This window comes from Bombina bombina, chromosome 9 (genome assembly GCF_027579735.1).
Source record: "Bombina bombina isolate aBomBom1 chromosome 9, aBomBom1.pri, whole genome shotgun sequence".
NCBI lineage: Eukaryota > Metazoa > Chordata > Amphibia > Anura > Bombinatoridae > Bombina > Bombina bombina.
The window spans coordinates 83,724,379-83,748,875 of record NC_069507.1 but is presented as its reverse complement, the minus strand read 5'-3'; the positions used below and the strand labels follow the sequence as shown (position 1 = coordinate 83,748,875).

Sequence of the window (24,497 nt, the reverse complement as noted above, 5' to 3'; positions counted from 1 at the left end):
AACTCACTATTAAAAAGGAAAAAACAAAAACAAAAAAACAACTTAGCTGTGCTTACTACTCATAGCACAAGGAAAGATGCATCTTAGAGTGGTGTGGCAGGAATCAAATGTGCATATTTACACATCTGACATGTCATAGGCAAGGTTGAAAAATGAATTTGGTATTTAAAAACAAGTTGTGTATATGCAAATGAGGTTACATATAGCACAGTCTAAACGAACTTGCCTGCTTGATACCTGTAGAAAGCCAATCTGAATTTTATTTAAAAAACAGGTAGTTTTCTACATCAGACATATTATAGTCCAAAAGTTAACATGAAATGAGGATTAGTTTTTATCCTGGCACATGAGACAGTATATTCATGGCTAAAATGTTTAATTTTTCACAATATTATACTCTAGGCATATTTGGGCAATTTTTCAATCTTGAAGATAGAGCTTGGTTTTGCAGTTCTCAATATGAATTTGTGTCTGCAGAGATTGACTATCTAAACACTATTAACAACAACCAAGGAGATGAAGACGAGTGAGCTGTAGAAGATGTTTACATTTTTAACATGGACCTAACCGATTTAGCCAAAGTTTCATTTAAAGATGCTTTAACCACATTAGTTAACCATAGATGTTCAATCAAACATATACAAGAATAAAGCGCAGCACAGAGGAGGGCATGGAACGTCTCAAAAAAGGCATGATGGGGTTAAGCTAATTATTATTAGAGACGTGCACTCGGAGGTTGTGAACCTCAAAATGCAAAAGGTGCCTGCACTTTGTGCCACTCTGCAAATACAGATTTTACTGTGTTGCACAAGAATGAATTTGATAACAAAAATAGCCAAGCTGCACAAAGGGCTACCTTCTTCTGCATTCAGAGGTTCAAGAAACCTCCAAGAGTACATCTCTAATGATAATTTCTCTCCTTCCAATAAAGGACAACTGAAGATAGTAGCCATAGGCATTTGAATGCTTTATTAGCTGCTGTATGCAAAAGGCGGCGGACGCTTGTTGTGCTCGGCTACGGAGCAGGACTCCTTCGGAAAGTGCACCACACTTAGAGAGATGGATCGCCGCGGCCACAGATATTAGTGCGTTGCACTTTCACAATAAGGAATCCAGCTCCGAAAAAAGACAACCACCACAAGCAGGCACCTTCTTCTGCATCCTAATGCCAACAAAGAATATGAATGTCCATACCTAGAAGATGGTTCATAATTCTGTATATTTCTAAATGGTATATAACCAAAATCAGTAACTGCTCCTTTAAAACAGCAAAAGCTCAATTTGAAGCATAGCTTAAACAGGCAAAAGATTAATATTTCCTAAAATGCACTAAGAACTCCAAACTTAGCATGAAACTAATGTTTGAGAACTACATTTCCAATGATTCTCAACTAGACTGTAAAGTGCCTAAGCATCAAAGGAAAAACAGAATTTATGTTTACCTGATAAATTACTTTCTCCAACGGTGTGTCCGGTCCACGGCGTCATCCTTACTTGTGGGATATTCTCTTCCCCAACAGGAAATGGCAAAGAGCCCAGCAAAGCTGGTCACATGATCCCTCCTAGGCTCCGCCTACCCCAGTCATTCGACCGACGTTAAGGAGGAATATTTGCATAGGAGAAACCATATGGTACCGTGGTGACTGTAGTTAAAGAAAATAAATTATCAGACCTGATTAAAAAAACCAGGGCGGGCCGTGGACCGGACACACCGTTGGAGAAAGTAATTTATCAGGTAAACATAAATTCTGTTTTCTCCAACATAGGTGTGTCCGGTCCACGGCGTCATCCTTACTTGTGGGAACCAATACCAAAGCTTTAGGACACGGATGAAGGGAGGGAGCAAATCAGGTCACCTAAATGGAAGGCACCACGGCTTGCAAAACCTTTCTCCCAAAAATAGCCTCAGAAGAAGCAAAAGTATCAAACTTGTAAAATTTGGTAAAAGTGTGCAGTGAAGACCAAGTCGCTGCCCTACATATCTGATCAACAGAAGCCTCGTTCTTGAAGGCCCATGTGGAAGCCACAGCCCTAGTGGAATGAGCCGTGATTCTTTCGGGAGGCTGCCGTCCGGCAGTCTCGTAAGCCAATCTGATGATGCTTTTAATCCAAAAAGAGAGAGAGGTAGAAGTTGCTTTTTGACCTCTCCTTTTACCGGAATAAACAACAAACAAGGAAGATGTTTGTCTAAAATCCTTTGTAGCATCTAAATAGAATTTTAGAGCGCGAACAACATCCAAATTGTGCAACAAACGTTCCTTCTTTGAAACTGGTTTCGGACACAGAGAAGGTACGATAATCTCCTGGTTAATGTTTTTGTTAGAAACAACTTTTGGAAGAAAACCAGGTTTAGTACGTAAAACCACCTTATCTGCATGGAACACCAGATAAGGAGGAGAACACTGCAGAGCAGATAATTCTGAAACTCTTCTAGCAGAAGAAATTGCAACTAAAAACAAAACTTTCCAAGATAATAACTTAATATCAACGGAATGTAAGGGTTCAAACGGAACCCCCTGAAGAACTGAAAGAACTAAGTTGAGACTCCAAGGAGGAGTCAAAGGTTTGTAAACAGGCTTAATTCTAACCAGAGCCTGAACAAAGGCTTGAACATCTGGCACAGCTGCCAGCTTTTTGTGAAGTAACACAGACAAGGCAGAAATCTGTCCCTTCAGGGAACTAGCAGATAATCCTTTTTCCAATCCTTCTTGAAGGAAGGATAGAATCTTAGGAATCTTAACCTTGTCCCAAGGGAATCCTTTAGATTCACACCAACAGATATATTTTTTCCAAATTTTGTGGTAAATCTTTCTAGTTACAGGCTTTCTGGCCTGAACAAGAGTATCGATAACAGAATCTGAGAACCCTCGCTTCGATAAAATCAAGCGTTCAATCTCCAAGCAGTCAGCTGGAGTGAAACCAGATTCGGATGTTCGAACGGACCCTGAACAAGAAGGTCTCGTCTCAAAGGTAGCTTCCAAGGTGGAGCCGATGACATTCACCAGATCTGCATACCAAGTCCTGCGTGGCCACGCAGGAGCTATCAAGATCACCGACGCCCTCTCCTGATTGATCCTGGCTACCAGCCTGGGGATGAGAGGAAACGGCGGGAACACATAAGCTAGTTTGAAGGTCCAAGGTGCTACTAGTGCATCCACTAGAGCCGCCTTGGGATCCCTGGATCTGGACCCGTAGCAAGGAACTTTGAAGTTCTGACGAGAGGCCATCAGATCCATGTCTGGAATGCCCCACAGCTGAGTGACTTGGGCAAAGATTTCCGGATGGAGTTCCCACTCCCCCGGATGCAATGTCTGACGACTCAGAAAATCCGCTTCCCAATTTTCCACTCCTGGGATGTGGATAGCAGACAGGTGGCAGGAGTGAGACTCCGCCCATAGAATGATTTTGGTCACTTCTTCCATCGCTAGGGAACTCCTTGTTCCCCCCTGATGGTTGATGTACGCAACAGTTGTCATGTTGTCTGATTGAAACTGTATGAACTTGGCCCTCGCTAGCTGAGGCCAAGCCTTGAGAGCATTGAATATCGCTCTCAGTTCCAGAATATTTATCGGTAGAAGAGATTCTTCCCGAGACCAAAGACCCTGAGCTTTCAGGGATCCCCAGACCACGCCCCAGCCCATCAGACTGGCGTCGGTCGTGACGATGACCCACTCCGGTCTGCGGAATGTCATCCCTTGTGACAGGTTGTCCAGGGACAGCCACCAACGGAGTGAGTCTCTGGTCCTCTGATTTACTTGTATCTTCGGAGACAAGTCTGTATAGTCCCCATTCCACTGACTGAGCATGCACAGTTGTAATGGTCTTAGATGAATGCGCGCAAAAGGAACTATGTCCATTGCCGCTACCATCAAACCGATCACTTCCATGCACTGCGCTATGGAAGGAAGAGGAACGGAATGAAGTATCCGACAAGAGTCTAGAAGTTTTGTTTTTCTGGCCTCTGTCAGAAAAATCCTCATTTCTAAGGAGTCTATTATTGTTCCCAAGAAGGGAACCCTTGTTGACGGAGATAGAGAACTCTTTTCCACGTTCACTTTCCATCCGTGAGATCTGAGAAAGGCCAGGACAATGTCCGTGTGAGCCTTTGCTTGAGGAAGGGACGACGCTTGAATCAGAATGTCGTCCAAGTAAGGTACTACAGCAATGCCCCTTGGTCTTAGCACAGCTAGAAGGGACCCTAGTACCTTTGTGAAAATTGAAATATTGATATCTTACAGCGCTGCGTTTGGTGACCTCTTGCTCCTGTCTGTTGTGGGTCCCCCAAAAATCACCCACTAGGTTAATAGGATATATAGAATGGATAGAGAGGAGCGCCAAAAGAGGCAGGGTCTGATAAATGTAATGCTAGATCTTAGGTTCGTATAGCTTTTGCTTAGTGTTAGAATCGTCTCTATGCGTATGTATCATAGAAATAAATCTGTAGGTGGGTTGTAGTATATATCACGCAAAATATTTATTACAATTAGTACGGAAAAACCGTATACAAGTTTATACAATAAAAACAGATGTTATATAGTTAAAACAGTAAGAAATATAATTAAAATTATTAAATACAATCTCACAAATTAAAAACAACAGTTAGGTACATGGATCCATGTGGCCCCAATTCTAAGAAGATATGGCCTAAGGCAATCTAGAAGATAATTATAAATGGTTGTCTGTTTATGATATGGTAAGTTGTTTTACTGGCATCTCTTGCACAGTGATATAAGTGCAAGAATGCTATCTTAACATAGGTACAAGAATGTCACTTTTAACACTTTAAACATAACAAGTGTGGTAGAAGTGTTGTGTAAAAAGTGAGTTTGGTGATAAATAAAAAATGGAAGAAATAGAAAAACAGTTCAAAATAAGATTTACAATAGCTTGTCGGTGAACACTTTAAGATATACACCACAGATAATATACAAATGTGATCCAAAAATAATGTGTGTACAAAGGTGTAGGTGTGTAAAAAAGGGTATAAATAAAGGTGAAACCTCAAAAACCTAAAAAACTATTACTGTACAACTCAAAATTATTGTGAGCAGTAAATGTGTGCACAAATCAAACGATGTAGACTAAAAAACTTCTGAAGTATATATGTCCCTAAAGTTCAGTCCATATGATGAAATAATCCTTTGAGACTCCTGAGTTGTAGTCCTAGAGATGTGTATAAGTTGAAATCCTATAAATGCATTGAAGATCCAATTGTGAAAAATATAAAATATATATAAAAAATTTTTTAAAAATTGTATGAAAAAATGTGAAAGTGGAAATGTAATGTGAAAGTGTAATCATATAAAAAGTGATGAGTCACAGGTCAAAAATGCACAAATATAAAACTAAAAAATGGAAATAGAAATAATGTTGTTCCGGAAATTCCTCAAGACCTACAAAAAAACAAATACTAACATAGTGTGATACTGTTTAGGTATTCTTAGAAATAATAGGAATATAACTCACCATCTATATTGTCAACGCGTTTCGGCCTGCCAAGGAGGCCTTTCTCAAGACTAATAGATGGTGTTGGTGAGCTCAAGCTTATAAACCCTTAATTGACCAATCATCTCTATGTTTGTGGCGCCAAAATTTAGCGCCAAAAAACGTTCAACCGGAACCGGAAGTGATATACCGGAAGTTACCGGAACCGGAAGTGATATACTGGAAGTTATCACATGTTTCTCCGGACATTTCAATCCGTTCATTGTTAAGTTCTTTTTTATTTTTATTTTATTTTATTTTTCTCATATGTCCTGGCCATTTCCCAATGTCTGCTATCAACTCTAATACTCTCCTGTGGGAGCTCTCACTTTATTCTTACCCACTATCTTGCTGGGTACCGCAATCGCTATGGACCGGAAATGCCCAAACAAATATGACTTCCGGTGTGACCAGCTGCTACCGGAAGTGTCGGATGAGAGCGTTTCTGGTCCCATCTATATGCTTATTTTGGTTTCTGTGTCTGCCCTCTTAATACAGACCGCCCAACCGGTTTCGATAGATATAATCCTGCCACCTATACTGTCGGTGTCAGGTGTGTGCTAGTTGTTCCACAAATGGGGAACATTGTTTGGCCAAATTCTTTCCGGTGTTGTTACCCAGAACCGGAAGTCTAAGAGCCGTATCTTAGTCTCTATCTTAAATTGCCACAAATCAAGATCTGATTGGTCAAGATCAAAATATTTGTAATGCATGTGTGTAGTCTCATATATGGGGCCACACACAGCCACATGTTCTCTAATTTAAAAGACAATTCCCTATATATCGGAGACCTTATCCCATAGGTCTGTTGTTAGTATGTCACATCCAAAACTGAAAATCTGTTTTGTATACCATTAGTCGCATATGTCATTCTAGATACTTACAATATATACACAAGAATTTTGTATACAAATATATAAAAAGTATGATTATTTTAAATCGGAAAGCAACTTTCCACAAATTGCTATATTTTATTTGTTTAAGTGAAATACTCATTGTTGAATGTGTGTTGAATGCCTCCCTTAGGTTGTATGTGTTCTATATGTTGGAGCGAGATAGAGGTGGAATAGAGTTGGAATCTGAGAGATGAAGTAGAGTTATGTTAAGTCTCAGTTGCTGTGTGATGGTTTACATCATGTCTCTTTTGTTCTAGGTGCCCAAGAGGAGTATGTTAAAAAATGAGAACGAGTAGAGATAGAGGATGGGTTGGGTTAGAGATAGAGGATGGGTTACATCATGTCTCTTTTGTTTTAGGTGCCCAAGAGGAGTATGTTAAAAGATGAGAATGAGTAGAGATAGAGGATAGTGGAGAATCCCCCTCAATGGAGTGTCATCTTCTATTTGCTGAGGGATATTACTATGATACTTGGAAGCGTGGGCATAGGAGCAAGAGGAGACCTGTCAGCTAGAGGGCATCTTAATGTGACAATAGGTCAGATTTCTATACATTATTGTAGCAGATGAAGCATAAAGATAGTCAAAGTTCGGAGATAAGACAAGGCATATTATTGTGTGCTAGATTTGGTTTTTCCATTTTGAGGGGGAGCCTTTGGTTCTATTTAATCTTCAATATGTTCCGAAGAGCCTTTGGTTCTATTTAATCTTCAATATGTTCCGAAGATGTCTAGAGCGGTGTGCATTCGTCCTTTTGATGTTTGTGGAACAACTAGCACACACCTGACACCGACAGTATAGGTGGCAGGATTATATCTATCGAAACCGGTTGGGCGGTCTGTATTAAGAGGGCAGACACAGAAACCAAAATAAGCATATAGATGGGACCAGAAACGCTCTCATCCGACACTTCCGGTAGCAGCTGGTCACACCGGAAGTCATATTTGTTTGGGCATTTCCGGTCCATAGCGATTGCGGTACCCAGCAAGATAGTGGGTAAGAATAAAGTGAGAGCTCCCACAGGAGAGTATTAGAGTTGATAGCAGACATTGGGAAATGGCCAGGACATATGAGAAAAATAAAATAAAATAAAAATAAAAAAGAACTTAACAATGAACGGATTGAAATGTCCGGAGAAACATGTGATAACTTCCAGTATATCACTTCCGGTTCCGGTAACTTCCGGTATATCACTTCCGGTTCCGGTTGAACGTTTTTTGGCGCTAAATTTTGGCGCCACAAACATAGAGATGATTGGTCAATTAAGGGTTTATAAGCTTGAGCTCACCAACACCATCTATTAGTCTTGAGAAAGGCCTCCTTGGCAGGCCGAAACGCGTTGACAATATAGATGGTGAGTTATATTCCTATTATTTCTAAGAATACCTAAACAGTATCACACTATGTTAGTATTTGTTTTTTTGTAGGTCTTGAGGAATTTCCGGAACAACATTATTTCTATTTCCATTTTTTAGTTTTATATTTGTGCATTTTTGACCTGTGACTCATCACTTTTTATATGATTACACTTTCACATTACATTTCCACTTTCACATTTTTTCATACAATTTTTAAAAAATTTTTTATATATATTTTATATTTTTCACAATTGGATCTTCAATGCATTTATAGGATTTCAACTTATACACATCTCTAGGACTACAACTCAGGAGTCTCAAAGGATTATTTCATCATATGGACTGAACTTTAGGGACATATATACTTCAGAAGTTTTTTAGTCTACATCGTTTGATTTGTGCACACATTTACTGCTCACAATAATTTTGAGTTGTACAGTAATAGTTTTTTAGGTTTTTGAGGTTTCACCTTTATTTATACCCTTTTTTACACACCTACACCTTTGTACACACATTATTTTTGGATCACATTTGTATATTATCTGTGGTGTATATCTTAAAGTGTTCACCGACAAGCTATTGTAAATCTTATTTTGAACTGTTTTTCTATTTCTTCCATTTTTTATTTATCACCAAACTCACTTTTTACACAACACTTCTACCACACTTGTTATGTTTAAAGTGTTAAAAGTGACATTCTTGTACCTATGTTAAGATAGCATTCTTGCACTTATATCACTGTGCAAGAGATGCCAGTAAAACAACTTACCATATCATAAACAGACAACCATTTATAATTATCTTCTAGATTGCCTTAGGCCATATCTTCTTAGAATTGGGGCCACATGGATCCATGTACCTAACTGTTGTTTTTAATTTGTGAGATTGTATTTAATAATTTTAATTATATTTCTTACTGTTTTAACTATATAACATCTGTTTTTATTGTATAAACTTGTATACGGTTTTTCCGTACTAATTGTAATAAATATTTTGCGTGATATATACTACAACCCACCTACAGATTTATTTCTATGATACATACGCATAGAGACGATTCTAACACTAAGCAAAAGCTATACGAACCTAAGATCTAGCATTACATTTATCAGACCCTGCCTCTTTTGGCGCTCCTCTCTATCCATTCTATATACCTTTGTGAAAATCCTTGGAGCAGTGGCTAATCCGAAAGGAAGCGCCACGAACTGGTAATGCTTGTCCAGGAATGCGAACCTTAGGAACCGATGATGTTCCTTGTGGATAGGAATATGTAGATACGCATCCTTTAAATCCACCGTGGTCATGAATTGACCTTCCTGGATGGAAGGAAGAATAGTTCGAATGGTTTCCATCTTGAACGATGGAACCTTGAGAAACTTGTTTAAGATCTTGAGATCTAAGATTGGTCTGAACGTTCCCTCTTTTTTGGGAACTATGAACAGATTGGAGTAGAACCCCATCCCTTGTTCTCTTAATGGAACAGGATGAATCACTCCCATTTTTAACAGGTCTTCTACACAATGTAAGAATGCCTGTCTTTTTATGTGGTCTGAAGACAACTGAGACCTGTGGAACCTCCCCCTTGGGGGAAGCCCCTTGAATTCCAGAAGATAACCTTGGGAGACTATTTCTAGCGCCCAAGGATCCAGAACATCTCTTGCCCAAGCCTGAGCGAAGAGAGAGAGTCTGCCCCCCACCAGATCCGGTCCCGGATCGGGGGCCAACATTTCATGCTGTCTTGGTAGCAGTGGCAGGTTTCTTGGCCTGCTTTCCCTTGTTCCAGCCTTGCATTGGTCTCCAAGCTGGCTTGGCTTGAGAAGTATTACCCTCTTGCTTAGAGGACGTAGCACTTTGGGCTGGTCCATTTCTACGAAAGGGACGAAAATTAGGTTTATTTTTTTGCCTTGAAAGGCCGATCCTGAGGAAGGGCGTGGCCCTTACCCCCAGTGATATCAGAGATAATCTCTTTCAAGTCAGGGCCAAACAGCGTTTTCCCCTTGAAAGGAATGTTAAGTAGCTTGTTCTTGGAAGACGCATCAGCTGACCAAGATTTCAACCAAAGCGCTCTGCGCGCCACAATAGCAAACCCAGAATTCTTAGCCGCTAACCTAGCCAATTGCAAAGTGGCGTCTAGGGTGAAAGAATTAGCCAATTTGAGAGCATTGATTCTGTCCATAATCTCCTCATAAGGAGGAGAATCACTATCGACCGCCTTTATCAGCTCATCGAACCAGAAACATGCGGCTGTAGCTACAGGGACAATGCATGAAATTGGTTGTAGAAGGTAACCCTGCTGAACAAACATCTTTTTAAGTAAACCTTCTAATTTTTTATCCATAGGATCTTTGAAAGCACAACTATCCTCTATGGGTATAGTGGTGCGTTTGTTTAAAGTGGAAACCGCTCCCTCGACCTTGGGGACTGTCTGCCATAAGTCCTTTCTGGGGTCGACCATAGGAAACAATTTTTTAAATATGGGGGGAGGGACGAAAGGAATACCGGGCCTTTCCCATTCTTTATTAACAATGTCCGCCACCCGCTTGGGTATAGGAAAAGCTTCTGGGAGCCCCGGGACCTCTAGGAACTTGTCCATTTTACATAGTTTCTCTGGGATGACCAACTTGTCACAATCATCCAGATTGGATAATACCTCCTTAAGCAGAATGCGGAGATGTTCCAACTTAAATTTAAACGTAATCACATCAGGTTCAGCTTGTTGAGAAATGTTCCCTGAATCAGTAATTTCTCCCTCAGACAAAACCTCCCTGGCCCCATCAGACTGGGTTAGGGGCCCTTCAGAACCATTATTATCAGCGTCGTCATGCTCTTCAGTATCTAAAACAGAGCAGTCGCGCTTACGCTGATAAGTGTTCATTTTGGCTAAAATGTTTTTGACAGAATTATCCATTACAGCCGTTAATTGTTGCATAGTAAGGAGTATTGGCGCGCTAGATGTACTAGGGGCCTCCTGAGTGGGCAAGACTCGTGTAGACGAATGAGGGAATGATGCAGTACCATGCTTACTCCCCTCACTTGAGGAATCATCTTAGGCATCATTGTCATTGTCACATAAATCACATTTATTTAAATGAATAGGAATTCTGGCTTCCCCACATTCAGAACACAGTCTATCTGGTAGTTCAGACATGTTAAACAGGCATAAACTTGATAACAAAGTACAAAAAACGTTTTAAAATAAAACCGTTACTGTCACTTTAAATTTTAAACTGAACACACTTTATTACTGCAATTGCGAAAAAACATGAAGGAATTGTTCAAAATTCACCAAATTTTCACCACAGTGTCTTAAAGCCTTAAAAGTATTGCACACCAAATTTGGAAGCTTTAACCCTTAAAATAACGGAACCGGAGCCGTTTTTAACTTTAACCCCTTTACAGTCCCTGGTATCTGCTTTGCTGAGACCCAACCAAGCCCAAAGGGGAATACGATACCAAATGACGCCTTCAGAAAGTCTTTTCTAAGTATCAGAGCTCCTCTCACATGCGACTGCATGTCATGCCTCTCAAAAACAAGTGCGCAACACCGGCGCGAAAATGAGGCTCTGCCTATGATTTGGGAAGGCCCCTAAAGAATAAGGTGTCTAAAACAGTGCCTGCCGATATTATTATATCAAAATACCCAGAATAAATGATTCCTCAAGGCTAAATATGTGTTAATAATGAATCGATTTAGCCCAGAAAAAGTCTACAGTCTTAATAAGCCCTTGTGAAGCCCTTATTTACGATCTTAATAAACATGGCTTACCGGATCCCATAGGGAAAATGACAGCTTCCAGCATTACATCGTCTTGTTAGAATGTGTCATACCTCAAGCAGCAAGAGACTGCTCACTGTTCCCCCAACTGAAGTTAATTGCTCTCAACAGTCCTGTGTGGGTCAGCCATGGATTTTAGTGACGGTTGCTAAAATCATTTTCCTCATACAAACAGAAATCTTCATCTCTTTTCTGTTTCTGAGTAAATAGTACATACCAGCACTATTTCAAAATAACAAACTCTTGATTGAATAATAAAAACTACAGTTAAACACTAAAAAACTCTAAGCCATCTCCGTGGAGATGTTGCCTGTACAACGGCAAAGAGAATGACTGGGGTAGGCGGAGCCTAGGAGGGATCATGTGACCAGCTTTGCTGGGCTCTTTGCCATTTCCTGTTGGGGAAGAGAATATCCCACAAGTAAGGATGACGCCGTGGACCGGACACACCTATGTTGGAGAAAGTAGATTCAAAACATATGGGGTGCCAAGGTCAGCCATTACTGGCCTAGGCTTTCTAGAATAAATGGATGCAATTGGAAATTTTGCAGATAAGCACTTAATATACATCTACAGGCTCCACACATGGATTACCTAGTATTGAATGCAAAGAATGCATTTCTACTGGACTATAGGGTCAATCAAAATCCTTTAAAAACAAAATCTATCAAATGGAATTCCCCAAAGCCGTAAATGGGGATTTTCTGTAAAACAAAAACACAAAAAGACACACACTATTATGTCAACACCAGTAGATTTCAATTACAAAAAGGTTATTTGCATAGAAATCTTGTTTGTGAACAATTATTCCTGATCACTGCAATGTCATTGTGAATAGGAAAACTGCTGGACTGGTCATCGAGTGAGGTCAGCAAGCTTTTTTTTTCTTCATTTCTATTATTAAATTGAGAGCTCATTCATAAAAAAAAAAATAATAAAAAATAAATAAAATTATAAAATGTGGCTGTGGAACTTATACAGAGGATTCTTGGTTTAAGCACCCTTAGTGCAATATGTATCATCCTACAAGCTCAGAAATTCCTTGATTCGATTCTCTATTTAAAAAAAAATATTTTCTCACTATAAATGCTTAACCTATACTAAACAGTTATTAACAGTCAAAACTGCTCACCTGGCAGACTGCTGTGCTGCTCCAAATGAGAATATGTCTGGTCAGCCAAAAGCATGTGTGAGAATTCCCAGCTATATCCTCACCTGGAACCTCTGAGTCCTCAGCAAATGTTAAAGATGATGGCAAACTCTCCCCTTTTTAAAATTAGATACGGAATGCTGGCGATATTTTAGATGGAGTTTAATTTATCAGTTGTAATGAAGATGCGCTATAATTTTTTTTTTAATAATATAGATATGAAATTCGAATTCCATGCTCTGCCGCGCACTTCAAAACGTACATTTTTTTGTGAGCCAAAGTGCCATAGGGCGAAAGCGCTGATTAAACAATTCAATTTTTTATTTTGCGATTCAGATAGAGCATGCAATTTTAATCAACTTTCTAATTTACTCCTATTATCAAATGTTCATTATCTTGGTATTATATTTGAAAAGCAAGAATGTAAGTTTAGATGCCGGCCCATTTTTGAAGAACAACCTTGGTTGTTCTTGCTGATTGGTGGATAAATTCATCCACCAATAAACAAGTGCTGTTCAGGGTTCTGGACTTTATTTTAATAAAGATAGCAAGAGAACAAAGAAAAATTAATAGGAGTAAATTAGAAAGTTGCTTAAAATTGCATGCTCTGAGTATCCCTTTAAAGAGGAAAAAAAAATCCTCTCATATTGTGTACTAATATTTTGACTGACTGCCAGGTGAGAGGTGATATGTATTCTTTAAAACGTCCCACACCAGGGCGCTATTTGGTATGGTGCATGGGTTTGTAAGAGCCAACAATACAAAATATACTTCTACAGGTCAGTTTCATTTAGTTGCAGTGTACATTTGAGAAGTTTGTGTACACATGTACCTTCACAATGCATTAGAAGGGAACATGAAATTAGAATTCCCGGGTTCTAAACTTAACTCAATAATGAGATGGTCAATATGTGTAAGAAACTAATATTCCCTCAAAGACAGACCGGTAAGTGGTCCTGTTGCACTCCATATAACTGGAGTTAGAGGACATACACCATTGGCGGGGGGGGGGGGGGGACAAACAAAGCAAACCCACAACCATGAGCCTTTTTATACGCAGTGCACCTTGTATAAATATATAAAATAAAGACCCTCCTATTCTTTAGTTGACTTTATTGAAACGTGCTGTCACTGTCACGTGTGTAAAGTAACCCTACGTAGTACTGAACTAAGTGCCAGTATTTTCTATTACAAATACTAAAGGTTGCAACGACACAATTTAGTTCCAGGCTTTACTTGTAAATATTCGGCAAGAATTCCTGTTTAGTGCGGTCTTAAAGAAACCAGTTTTTCAGGCTTATTGACATAACTATAAAATTACAAGGATGCCAAAGAGAAGATCAAAATCATTGTCTAACAAAATATATGAACTGTATACTTTAATATAAATTGATTTAAAGGAATAGTAAACCAACATTTTCTTTTTATGATTCAGCTAGAACAAACAATTTTAAACAACTTTCCAACTGAATTCTATTATCAAATGTTCTTCATTCTCTTGTTATCCATTGCTGAAGGGACAGCATTGCATTACTGACAGGAAGCAGAAAATATCAATTTAGCCAATCACAAGAGAGAAATGTGTGCAGGCACCAATTAGCAGCACCTCCCACTAGTGTATGATATGTGCGTATTCATTTTTTAACAAGGGATACTAAGAGAACGAAGCACATTTGAAAATAGAAGTGAATTTAAAAGTGTCTTAAAATTACATGCTCTATCTGAATCATGCAAGTTTAAAAGGGACAGTCTACACCAGAATTGTTATCGTTTTAAAAGATAGATAATCCCTTTATTGCCCATTCCCCAGTTTTGCAAGACCAACACAGTTATATTAATATACTTTTAACCTCTGTGATTATCTTGTATCTAAGCTTCTGCAAACCATACATAAAAAAAAAAAAAAACAACAACAACGTGGACTTAAAAGGGACACTGAACCCAAATTTTTTATTTCATGATTCAGGTAGAGAATGCAAATTTAAGCAACTTTCTAATTTACTCCCATTATCAATTTTTCCTCGTTCTCTTGCTTTCTTTATTTGAAAAAGATGGCATCTAAGCTTTTTTTTGGTTCTGGACCATGGAAAGCACTTGTTTATTGGTGGGTGAATTTATCCACCAATCAGCAAGAACACTGTGTTCACCAAAAATGGGCCGGCATCTAAACTTACATTCTTGCATTTCAAATAAACATACCAAGAGAATGAAGAAAAATTGATAATAGGAGTAAATTAGAAAGTTGCTTAACATTGCATGCTCTATCTGAATCACAAAAGAAAAAAAAAATGTGGTTCAATGTCTCTTTAAATTTAAAATAGTTAGAAACCCAACATATGCTATTTACAAAGTTGCCAGATTGATTTCAAAATCAAAAAAAAAAATACTGCTACGTTGGCTTATAGAGTCAACATGTGCAGAATAATCCAAAAATATAGCAGCCATATTTAAAAAGCATTACTAATTCAACGCCTTGATTACCTATAAAACAGGCAACAAAAGGGGTTAAAAAGGGCAAGTGTGTGTGTGTGGAGATTATTTTATATGTTAGAGCATGTAATATTAGCACTTAGTGACATTGCAACTTTCTTATTAATCTCAGCAAATAAATTAGACACTGTTAAAACACATTTGTCGAATCCTGTACTAAGTAATTTCAAAGCAAAACAACTTGCTTCTGATTTTTTTTTAAATCAAAAAGTACCTTACTAAAGGATAGTTACAACAATGAAATACTGTAAAACTGTATACTGTTTTATCAAGTGTCAAGCTGAGCTACGTAGAAAATATGTATGTGTCAAAAGGTATTTCAACATTTCTTTTCACACAAAAGGAAAGCAGTTTTCCCATCATAAAAAAAATACAATAGTTGCACAGGTTTATAAGTGTTACTGTATGCTCGTTGAAATAAAAAGCAATGTATGTGTGGGTAGATAAAATTACAGCAATAACTTGTTTAAAGGGACAGTAAGCCTTAAACAAAATTAAATATAAACCCAACAAAGTTCCGCATTTTTAAACCTCACCACAATTTTTTTTTTTTTTTTAAATCTAAAGACTTAAAAAATGCCTGTACATCTGCAGCTATTTTTTTCTGATTAGACTGAACACACCACCCCCGCTACTGAGTTTAGCTTGTAAGCATCCTTGACCATTGTGTCTGATTGAATAGTCTATTTAGAAAAAGTAGCTGCTGCCATGCAAGAAGTTTAGAGGGTTTCTTTAGAGAATGGGATATATTGATATATAGTCTGGAAGGGGTATCTCTAAAAATTATGAACTTTTCTAATTGATTTCTTTCTCATGGTATCCACTGTTAAAAAACATAGCTCCATTTAATTGAAGCACATTTAGGTAATCGATATGTTCAAGACATGTGCATGATTATGCGTCTTCGCTATGAAGAGTTTAAGTAACAAGGCAATCTCTCTCTACCATGTACATTGCTTGATTCATGCGCCCTGCTCAAAGATAAATCTGCCTTGTGCGAGAGACACTGTGGGGCTTGTAAGCATCTCCAGGTCTCTGTCTAACCATTAGACAACCAAGTGTTGGGCAAAGCTAAAAACTGGACTCAGAAGATTATCTGAATCAAGAAGATTTGTGAAGGACGCATAAATCAAGCCACATAACCTTATCTTGGAAGAAAACTTACTTCCTCCTGCTCTGACAGATGTTCCCAAACTGAGGATTGGTTTTATTTCAGCAGGATAATTCTCTATACCACACAGCAAGATCCACTAGATCAAGACCTTGTCATGATCTCCAGACCTGAGTCCCATTGAAAACCTCTGGAATGTGATCAAGAGGAAGATGGATGGTCACAAGCCATCAAACAAAGCAGAGCTGTTTGAATGATTGCACCAAGAGTGGCATAAATTGACCCACCAGCAATGTGAAAGACTGGTGGAGAGCATGCCAAGATGCATGAAAACGGTGATTGAAAGAAAGTTATTACATCAAATATTGATTACTGAGCTCTTGCCAAGTTAAAACCATTAAAATTGTGTTTAAAAATTAACATCTGAAAAAAAAAAAAAAAAAAAAAAAACTTATCAGTTGTCATTTTCTGCAAATAAATTCTCTCAATTACATTTTTATTTGGAATGTGGGAGTTATGTCAGTAGTTTGAGTAAGATTAACATTATTTTACATAGTATACAACAAAAGTACAACCCTGTGTAGCATCACTTAAATGTCAAATGACTCAACACTATCAACTCTCACTAATTGCATTATTTCTAAATTGACAAATAGGTTATTTCCTCTTATGAGCAATCATACAGATCCCAAGGTAGAAACTCAAATCAACAAAAGTGAACAGACCTGTGATCACTGACACACAAGATAGGTCATTGAAACAAAATTAATTACACCTGTGATTTCCAATTAGCCTAATTGCATGAACATAGTTATAAAATGACCTGTGAACACCAGAACCTTCTTAATTTTGGACTTATGGGTGTGTATCTGCATGTCTGTAAAACACATGGAAATGTATTGCCAGAAGAATTGAAAAATCAAATTTCGAGACTTTACAAAAGATAGAAAAAGGATATAGGAAGATCAACAAAAAAGTAAACAGTTGCAGCAGTAATCATGAGGTATAGAACAATCCATAGTACCAGTAGTCAGAGCCACACTAGCCGTCCTAAAGTGACGCCACAGACAGTGCACTACTTGTACAATCTAGCTCTGAAAAACAGATGGGCAAGGGCTTCAGACCAGGCTCAGGGGTTATTAATGTAAATTGGAAGTTATGTGACAGACAGTTTGAAGGACATTGCATAATGTCAACCTCTATGGACGGTGTCAAAGAAAAACAAAAAACCTTACTTGCTCTTGGCACAAAACTACACATTCTTTGGTCATTTGAGACCAAGATAAAAATTTGTTTGGCTCTGATGGGGTCCAACATGTTTGGTGTGAACCTGGCCAGGACTATTACAGTGAATGCATAGTCCCGACAGTGCAGCACAGAAGTGGGAGTGTGATGATATGGGGCAGCATGATTGCAAAAGGTGTTGAGATGATATTTATAGATGCCACCATAAATGCCTGTGAATATACCAAAATGCTGGCTGACAAGATGACTCCCAATCTCCAGAAGAGGAATATTGCAGCATGATAACAATCCAAAGCACACTGCCAAAATCACAAAAGTTTCTAAAGGGAAAAAAAAAAAAAAAAAAGTGAAAACTATGACCTGGTCAAGTATGTCTCCTGACTTGAATCCAATAGAACACCTTTGGGTATCAAAAAGAAAGGTAGAGCAATGCAACCCCCCAAAGCGCAGCTGAAGAATTGCAGAACATCTATCCAGTAATTTGTGCAACACTGGAATCCCTCCATGCCGAGGAGGATTGAACCAGTCATCAAAAATAAAAAAAGGTGGACATCCAAAAGTATTGAAAGAAAATAAATTTGAATCTCAGTAATGACGTGTACTGACTTTTGCTGCATTGAGTTCCTACTGTGGAGATCATAATTTTATTAGTAACTTTAAACTGTTCATTTTTAATTTTACATCAGAGCAAATACCTTACGGTAAAACTTAGAAGTTATGCAATAGGGGTGTACTCACTTATGTGGTATACTATGTATGTGTATATATGGGTCATATATAAAAATGTATGGCTACTGAATAAAGAAATATCTCCTAAAAACAACCAGTGACATAGGCCCGATTTAGTTTAGGCCGCAGGGCACCCCTCTGATTTTCTCCCTTCTAGATGCCTCATTTGAGTTGTGGCTACCACAAAGCACAGATTTTAGATCCACTTTTTTATGGGGCTCGATAAAATGTGTAACATTCACAGCTCTGCTTTTTCAAGGCGGGGGTGCAAAAACTAGCGCAGAGGGCCAAGTGTGGCTCTCACATTGCCAATTGGCCATCCCTGGATTATAGTATTAGAAAACAGCAGGCTACATTAGAGCCAAGATAATTATGAACTTGCCTATGGAATGGGATCATCATCAACTCTACTCTTAACCCTTTCACAACAGGGTCATTTTGTCTACATCGGAACAATGTTCCAATGTAGACAAATTTAAATCCCGCAATCGTAAGATTTCAATGATGGGATCGGGTCATGGGGGGGGGGGGTCTTCCCTATAAAGCTAGGCACACCCTCCAGACCGTGATCCCATCCAGGAAGTGCCGTTAGCTTCAGGACAGCCAAACGGCTCGGACATTCTATTCCGTCCTAACAGCGCTAAAGCCCGGCGCGGTTAGGACGGAATAGAACACTGCAACAGCGCTAAAAAGATTATAGGGATACTAAACTAAAATTTTTGATTCAGATTGAGAAACTTTCTCATCTCAGTCTACACCAGAATTTTTATCGTTTAAAAAGATAGATAATCCCTTTATTACCCATTCCCTAGTTTTGCATAACCAACAGTTACATAAATACACTTTTTACCTCTGATTACCTTGTATCGAAGCCTCTGCAAACTGCCCCCTTATTTCAGTTCTTTTGACAGACATCCATTTTAGCAAACCAGAGCTAGCTCACCTGAACTCCACGTGAATGAGCACAGTGTTATCTACGACACATGAACTAACCCCCTCTAGTGGTCAAAACGCCCTGAGAGAAGAGGCGGCCTTCAAGGGCTTAGAAATTAGCATATGAACCTCCTAGGTTATCTTTCAACTAAGAATACCAAGAGAACAAAGCAAAATTTGTGATAAAAGTAAATTGGAAAATTGTTTAAAATCACATTCTCTATCTGAATCATGAAAGTTTATTTTTGACTAGACTGGCCCTTTAATTTTTCTTCGATCTCTTGCCATCTATTTGAAAAGCAGGAATGTAAAAGCTTAGGAACTGGACCATTTTAGGTTCAGCACCCTAGGTAGCACTTGCTGATTGGTGGCTACATTTACCCACCAATCAGCAAGCACTACCCAGGTGCTAAACCCAAAATAGGCCAGATCCCAAGCGTTTACATTCCTGCTTTTCAAATAAAGATAGCAAGAAAATGAAGGAAATAGGAGTAAATTAGAAAGTTGCTTAAAATTGCATGCTCTTTTAGAATCATGAAATAGAAAAAAATAAATGGGTTTAGTATCCCTTTAACCTAACTATGTATAAAGAAAAATAGCTGAATTACTTCACTTATAACACTAGAAGACAACTACCTTAATCTGTAATTCAGTATTTACAGATCATCCCTGGATTTTCAACCCTCCAACACCAAATTGTGTCTGCATACTCAACCTTATTAACTATAACAGCACAATTATCTGATGAATGAAAAAAATAAAACAGATTTACATCATATTTCTGATGGATTATTAGTCAGAGATTTTATGAAGTTACAAATGTTGCCTACAATAATCCTATTCTCTAGTGAAAGGCAAATATAAAACATTTATAGTAATGAAAAACCAAAATGAAAAGGCTAAAGTGGTTTCTTCTGAGTAGCTCACTTGTCAGCTTAAAGTCAAGTGTAAAGAGATTTCTTGGAATATACCTTTGGGATCAACCCTATGTAGCCAAAACTGCAAAGAATTGCTCATAGATGAGTCACACCTCCCTCTGGAAATGAAACAACCAGTTTAACTTTACTAGAAAATATTCAGATTCAAAACAGGAACAGTGAATCACGTGAGCCAGTTGAAGAGTGGATTCAAAGAGCTGTTCTAGCAAGATGAACTAGGAAAGACTAAGTCAGCAATATACTCAATAAGGAAACAGTGAGTAGAAATGGAACTCAGACCTGATACAAGCAATAAAAATATATATATATATATATATATATATATATATATATATATATATATATATATATATATATATATATATATATATAATATGATAATGACAAGCACTTTGCTCAAGTGGAAGGGAAGATTATGCTGGAATGCAGACTATGGTATTTTGGACAAACATTCTACATTACCAAGTGGATTCAGAGTGAACAGTAATGCATGATTATTTTTAATAAACAGCCAATGAAACTACATACATTTAAAGGATTGATACATTTAAAGGGCCATTATAGTGGTAAAATAATATGCCTTTGATAGGCCATGTAATTTTATCACTAGTGACCTGCAACTCATTATTTAAGCCTCAGGAAGGGATAAAACACAGTTAAAATATTGCTCAGGAGACACAGAGAACTGCTGGTCCCAAGCGGATATAGGCAGCGACCCTAGTCACAAAACTAAGTTGTACAGCTATTACTGAGGATTGGCTCGACAGCAGTGTCTATCCAAGTTGCACTTTAAAATGTGTTTAACCACTAGGCGGGTTTAAACGAAGTTGCAGGGTCACCATTGATAAAATGACACTTTAAAAAGGGACTTGCAATGGTCTTTGTGGGATTAAACACATAGCTTTAAAATTGCTAGTGCTAAAGTAGCATATGCTAGCGAATAAGAGCATGTCTTTTTATCACTTAAATGGCCCTGTAACAAATAGCATGCAATTTTTCAACTTAACAGACCTTTAAAAATGGTAAACAAAAAATATAAATATGTCCCATTCTTTGTATACTGTGTTACCTTTAAGTACATAAAAGGATTTAATTAAAAATGACTGATTTTTCACGAAAACAGAACAAGAGTGCATGATCTCATGTTGAAAGGTAACATGTTTAGAATGAATTTGCAGAAGTAATTATTTACCGATGGGGTGGTTGATTCAACGACTAGACTTCCAATAGAGGTTGCAACAATAAAAACTGAAACGGACTTCTAGAACATCTGGAATATAGATCTGTATAATGCTGACCTCAGAAATAACAGGACAATCTAGAGCCAATTATTACAAGATCTAATTTATCACAGCATGAAAAGTTTTGCATTACTTACCATAGCTTACTATATACTTAATCCCTGAAAAAGAGGTTAAACACAAATAATGTCCTGCTTGAGAACAGTGAACAATATATCTCCTGCACAGGTCACATTTAAATTATCACTGATGAACTTACTGGCCATGTTCCCCAATGCCTGCAGTTCCCCAGAAGGACTTACCTGTGTTAACTCTTTAGTCAAGTGTTAAACACATAGAGAGGGTGAGCAATGCAAAAATATTAGGCCCTAACAATTGAAAGCATGTAATTTTTTCACTAGAATATCCCTTTATCCTTATACATTAAAGGGACACTGAAACCACATTATCTTTCATGATTCAGCAAGAGCTCGCAATTTTAAGCAACTTTCTATTTTACTCCTATTGTCAATTTTTCTTCATTCTCTTGCTATCTTTATTTGAAAAGCAAGAATGTAAGTTTAGAAGCTGGCCCATTTTTGGTTCACAACTTGGGTTGTCCTTTCTGATTGGACAGCACCAATAAACAAGTGTTGTCCAGGGTGCTAAACCAAAAATTGGCTGGCTCCTTAGCTTAGATGCCTTCTTTTTCAAATACAAATAGCAAGAGAATGAATTAAAGTTAATAGGAGTAAAATAGAAAGTTGCTTAAAATGTAATGCTCTATCTGAATCATGAAAGAAATAAATCATTTGGGTTTAGTGTCCCTTTAAGAAAAATGGGCAAATTCAAAGGGCCTTCTGTTTCTTATCTGCCTGTCAAAATGTGTTTTATTAATATATATATATATATATATATATATTCCCAATAACCTTTTGTATAGGCTCAATATATTCCCAATAACCTTTTGTATAGGCTCAATATATTCCCAATAACCTTTTGTATAGGCTCAATATATATATATATATATATATATATATATTCCCAATAACCTTTTGTATAGGCTCAATATATATATATATATATTCCCAATAACCTTTTGTATAGGCTCAATATATATATATATAACCCCAATAACCTTTTGTATAGGCTCAATATATATATATATATATATATTCCCAATAACCTTTTGTATAGGCTCAATATATATATATATAACCCCAATAACCTTTTGTATAGGCTCAATATATATATATATATATATATATATATATATATATATATATATATATATATATATATATAACCCCAATAACCTTTTGTATAGGGTCAATATATATATATATATATATATATATATATATATTATATATATATTCCCAATAACCTTTTGTATAGGCTCAATATATATATATATATATTCCCAATAACCTTTTGTATAGGCTCAATATATATAGTATATATATATATATATTCCCAATAACCTTTTGTATAGGCTATATATATATATATATATATATATATATATATATATATATATTCCCAATAACCTTTTGTATAGGCTCAATATATATATAATCATATATATATATATAATTATATATATATATATATATTATATATATATATATATTTTCCCAATAACCTTTTGTATAGGCTCAATATATATATATATATATATAATCCCAATAACCTTTTGTATAGGCTCATGTTACAGAGTGACAAAAACGAAAAGAAACAAAACATAAAGGCACAGCTCAGTGTTTACAGGTTACTAAAGAGGAATCACAATGACGTATATAAGAACATATAGTAACAGTGAGACGCAGCATTACTCAGCATGACACAATATTGGTATAAACCAGGAAACCACATAAACTAATAATACCACATTATGCTTACTACTATGTTATATAAACATATAATCCAGTCAATGCTATGTTATTAAATGAACTTACAACCTGAAATAATAATTAACAGGTCGAGCTTTATGTGAGATGGCAAATGTGGGGGATAAATATGCAGTAGAGTGAATGGTGGCACTGGAAGTGGTGCCCTATGTATGTTGGCATTAAAGTGCCAGCCATAGGTTCGGTGGATTATCAGATGCTTCCCCCTGTGCGATACAGAGGGAAGACGGATGGATCTGAAAGAGACTAGAATAAAAGGGATGGCGGCCCTCGGGGTACGGAGTGTCAGGCGGCCTCCATTGTTCCTCCCGGCTCCCCGCGAGACTTACTTTCTGTATCCTTTTAAGCGCCATAGATTAGGGAGGCGAAGAGCCAAGCAGGATCTTCACTGGTGAGTAGTTGGCTGCGGTCAAACACTGGTTTACGGAGACGGCCTCCTGTGCGGCTTCTCGCCGAGTCACTGCGGCTGTTAACAGCAAGAAGGAAGCGGATCACTTGTGTTAATTGCCGGCCCCTGGCCTGACTCACTCTGGGCGTGGCCAACCTCCACTGGGCGGGACTTTAGTTCCTTGTATTCTCTTTTGTTTCCGCTTTTAAAAGAGGGGAGGAGCAATGTCAGTAGAGCACTATGGGAAATGTAGTATTATATGTGCACATGGTTTATGTTACTGATAATTGTGAAATAATAACATGAAAAGTATAACAATTTAACTTTAATTCATATTGTTACATGCTATATGTTATGTTTCAAGTATTAGTAGTCTACTTCTAAGGAATGAAAATATACTTTTCAATTCATGAGTAATTAGCAGTACTGTATTTGTCCAAAATATACCAAATGCATTTTACTATATACGTTTTGAATATATACATATATATATATCTAAATAAATATATATAATATGTTCCTTCTTCAGGTAAAAATACACTTTTTATAAAAAAAAAAATATTAATTGTGGAAATGGTGAACAATGTTATGATGGCCCTAACTGAATAATACAATATACTTTATCTTGAAGTTTCAAAAAAAAAAAAAAAAAGAAAAAAAATTGTAATAAAATATCTGGCTACAAAAACATTTCATACATATTAAACAAACTAACATTTTGATTTCATAGAGGAGTAACTAATTTTGACAATGTATGCTAGTTCCTACCTCTGTCAAAACAGAAAAACCATACCAGAACACATCCATTTTGTAAAATGTTATCTATTATGACATTCACCCAATTCACCCAATAATTAGATACTTGCAGAGAA

The 24,497-nt window shown here is 37.3% G+C and overlaps 1 protein-coding gene across 1 annotated transcript in view; it reads right to left on the bottom strand.

The window, feature by feature from the left end:
- Nucleotides 1-23,775, bottom strand: part of UBE2D1 (ubiquitin conjugating enzyme E2 D1) — a 54,735-nt gene extending 30,960 nt beyond the window's left edge. Inside the window, exon 1 of the mRNA XM_053692233.1 lies at nucleotides 23,567-23,775. Within this exon, the coding sequence (XP_053548208.1) occupies nucleotides 23,567-23,590 (24 nt within the window). The 5' untranslated portion in view covers nucleotides 23,591-23,775. The remainder of the gene's footprint in view (nucleotides 1-23,566) is intronic.
- Between the last annotated feature and the right edge of the window lie 722 nt (nucleotides 23,776-24,497).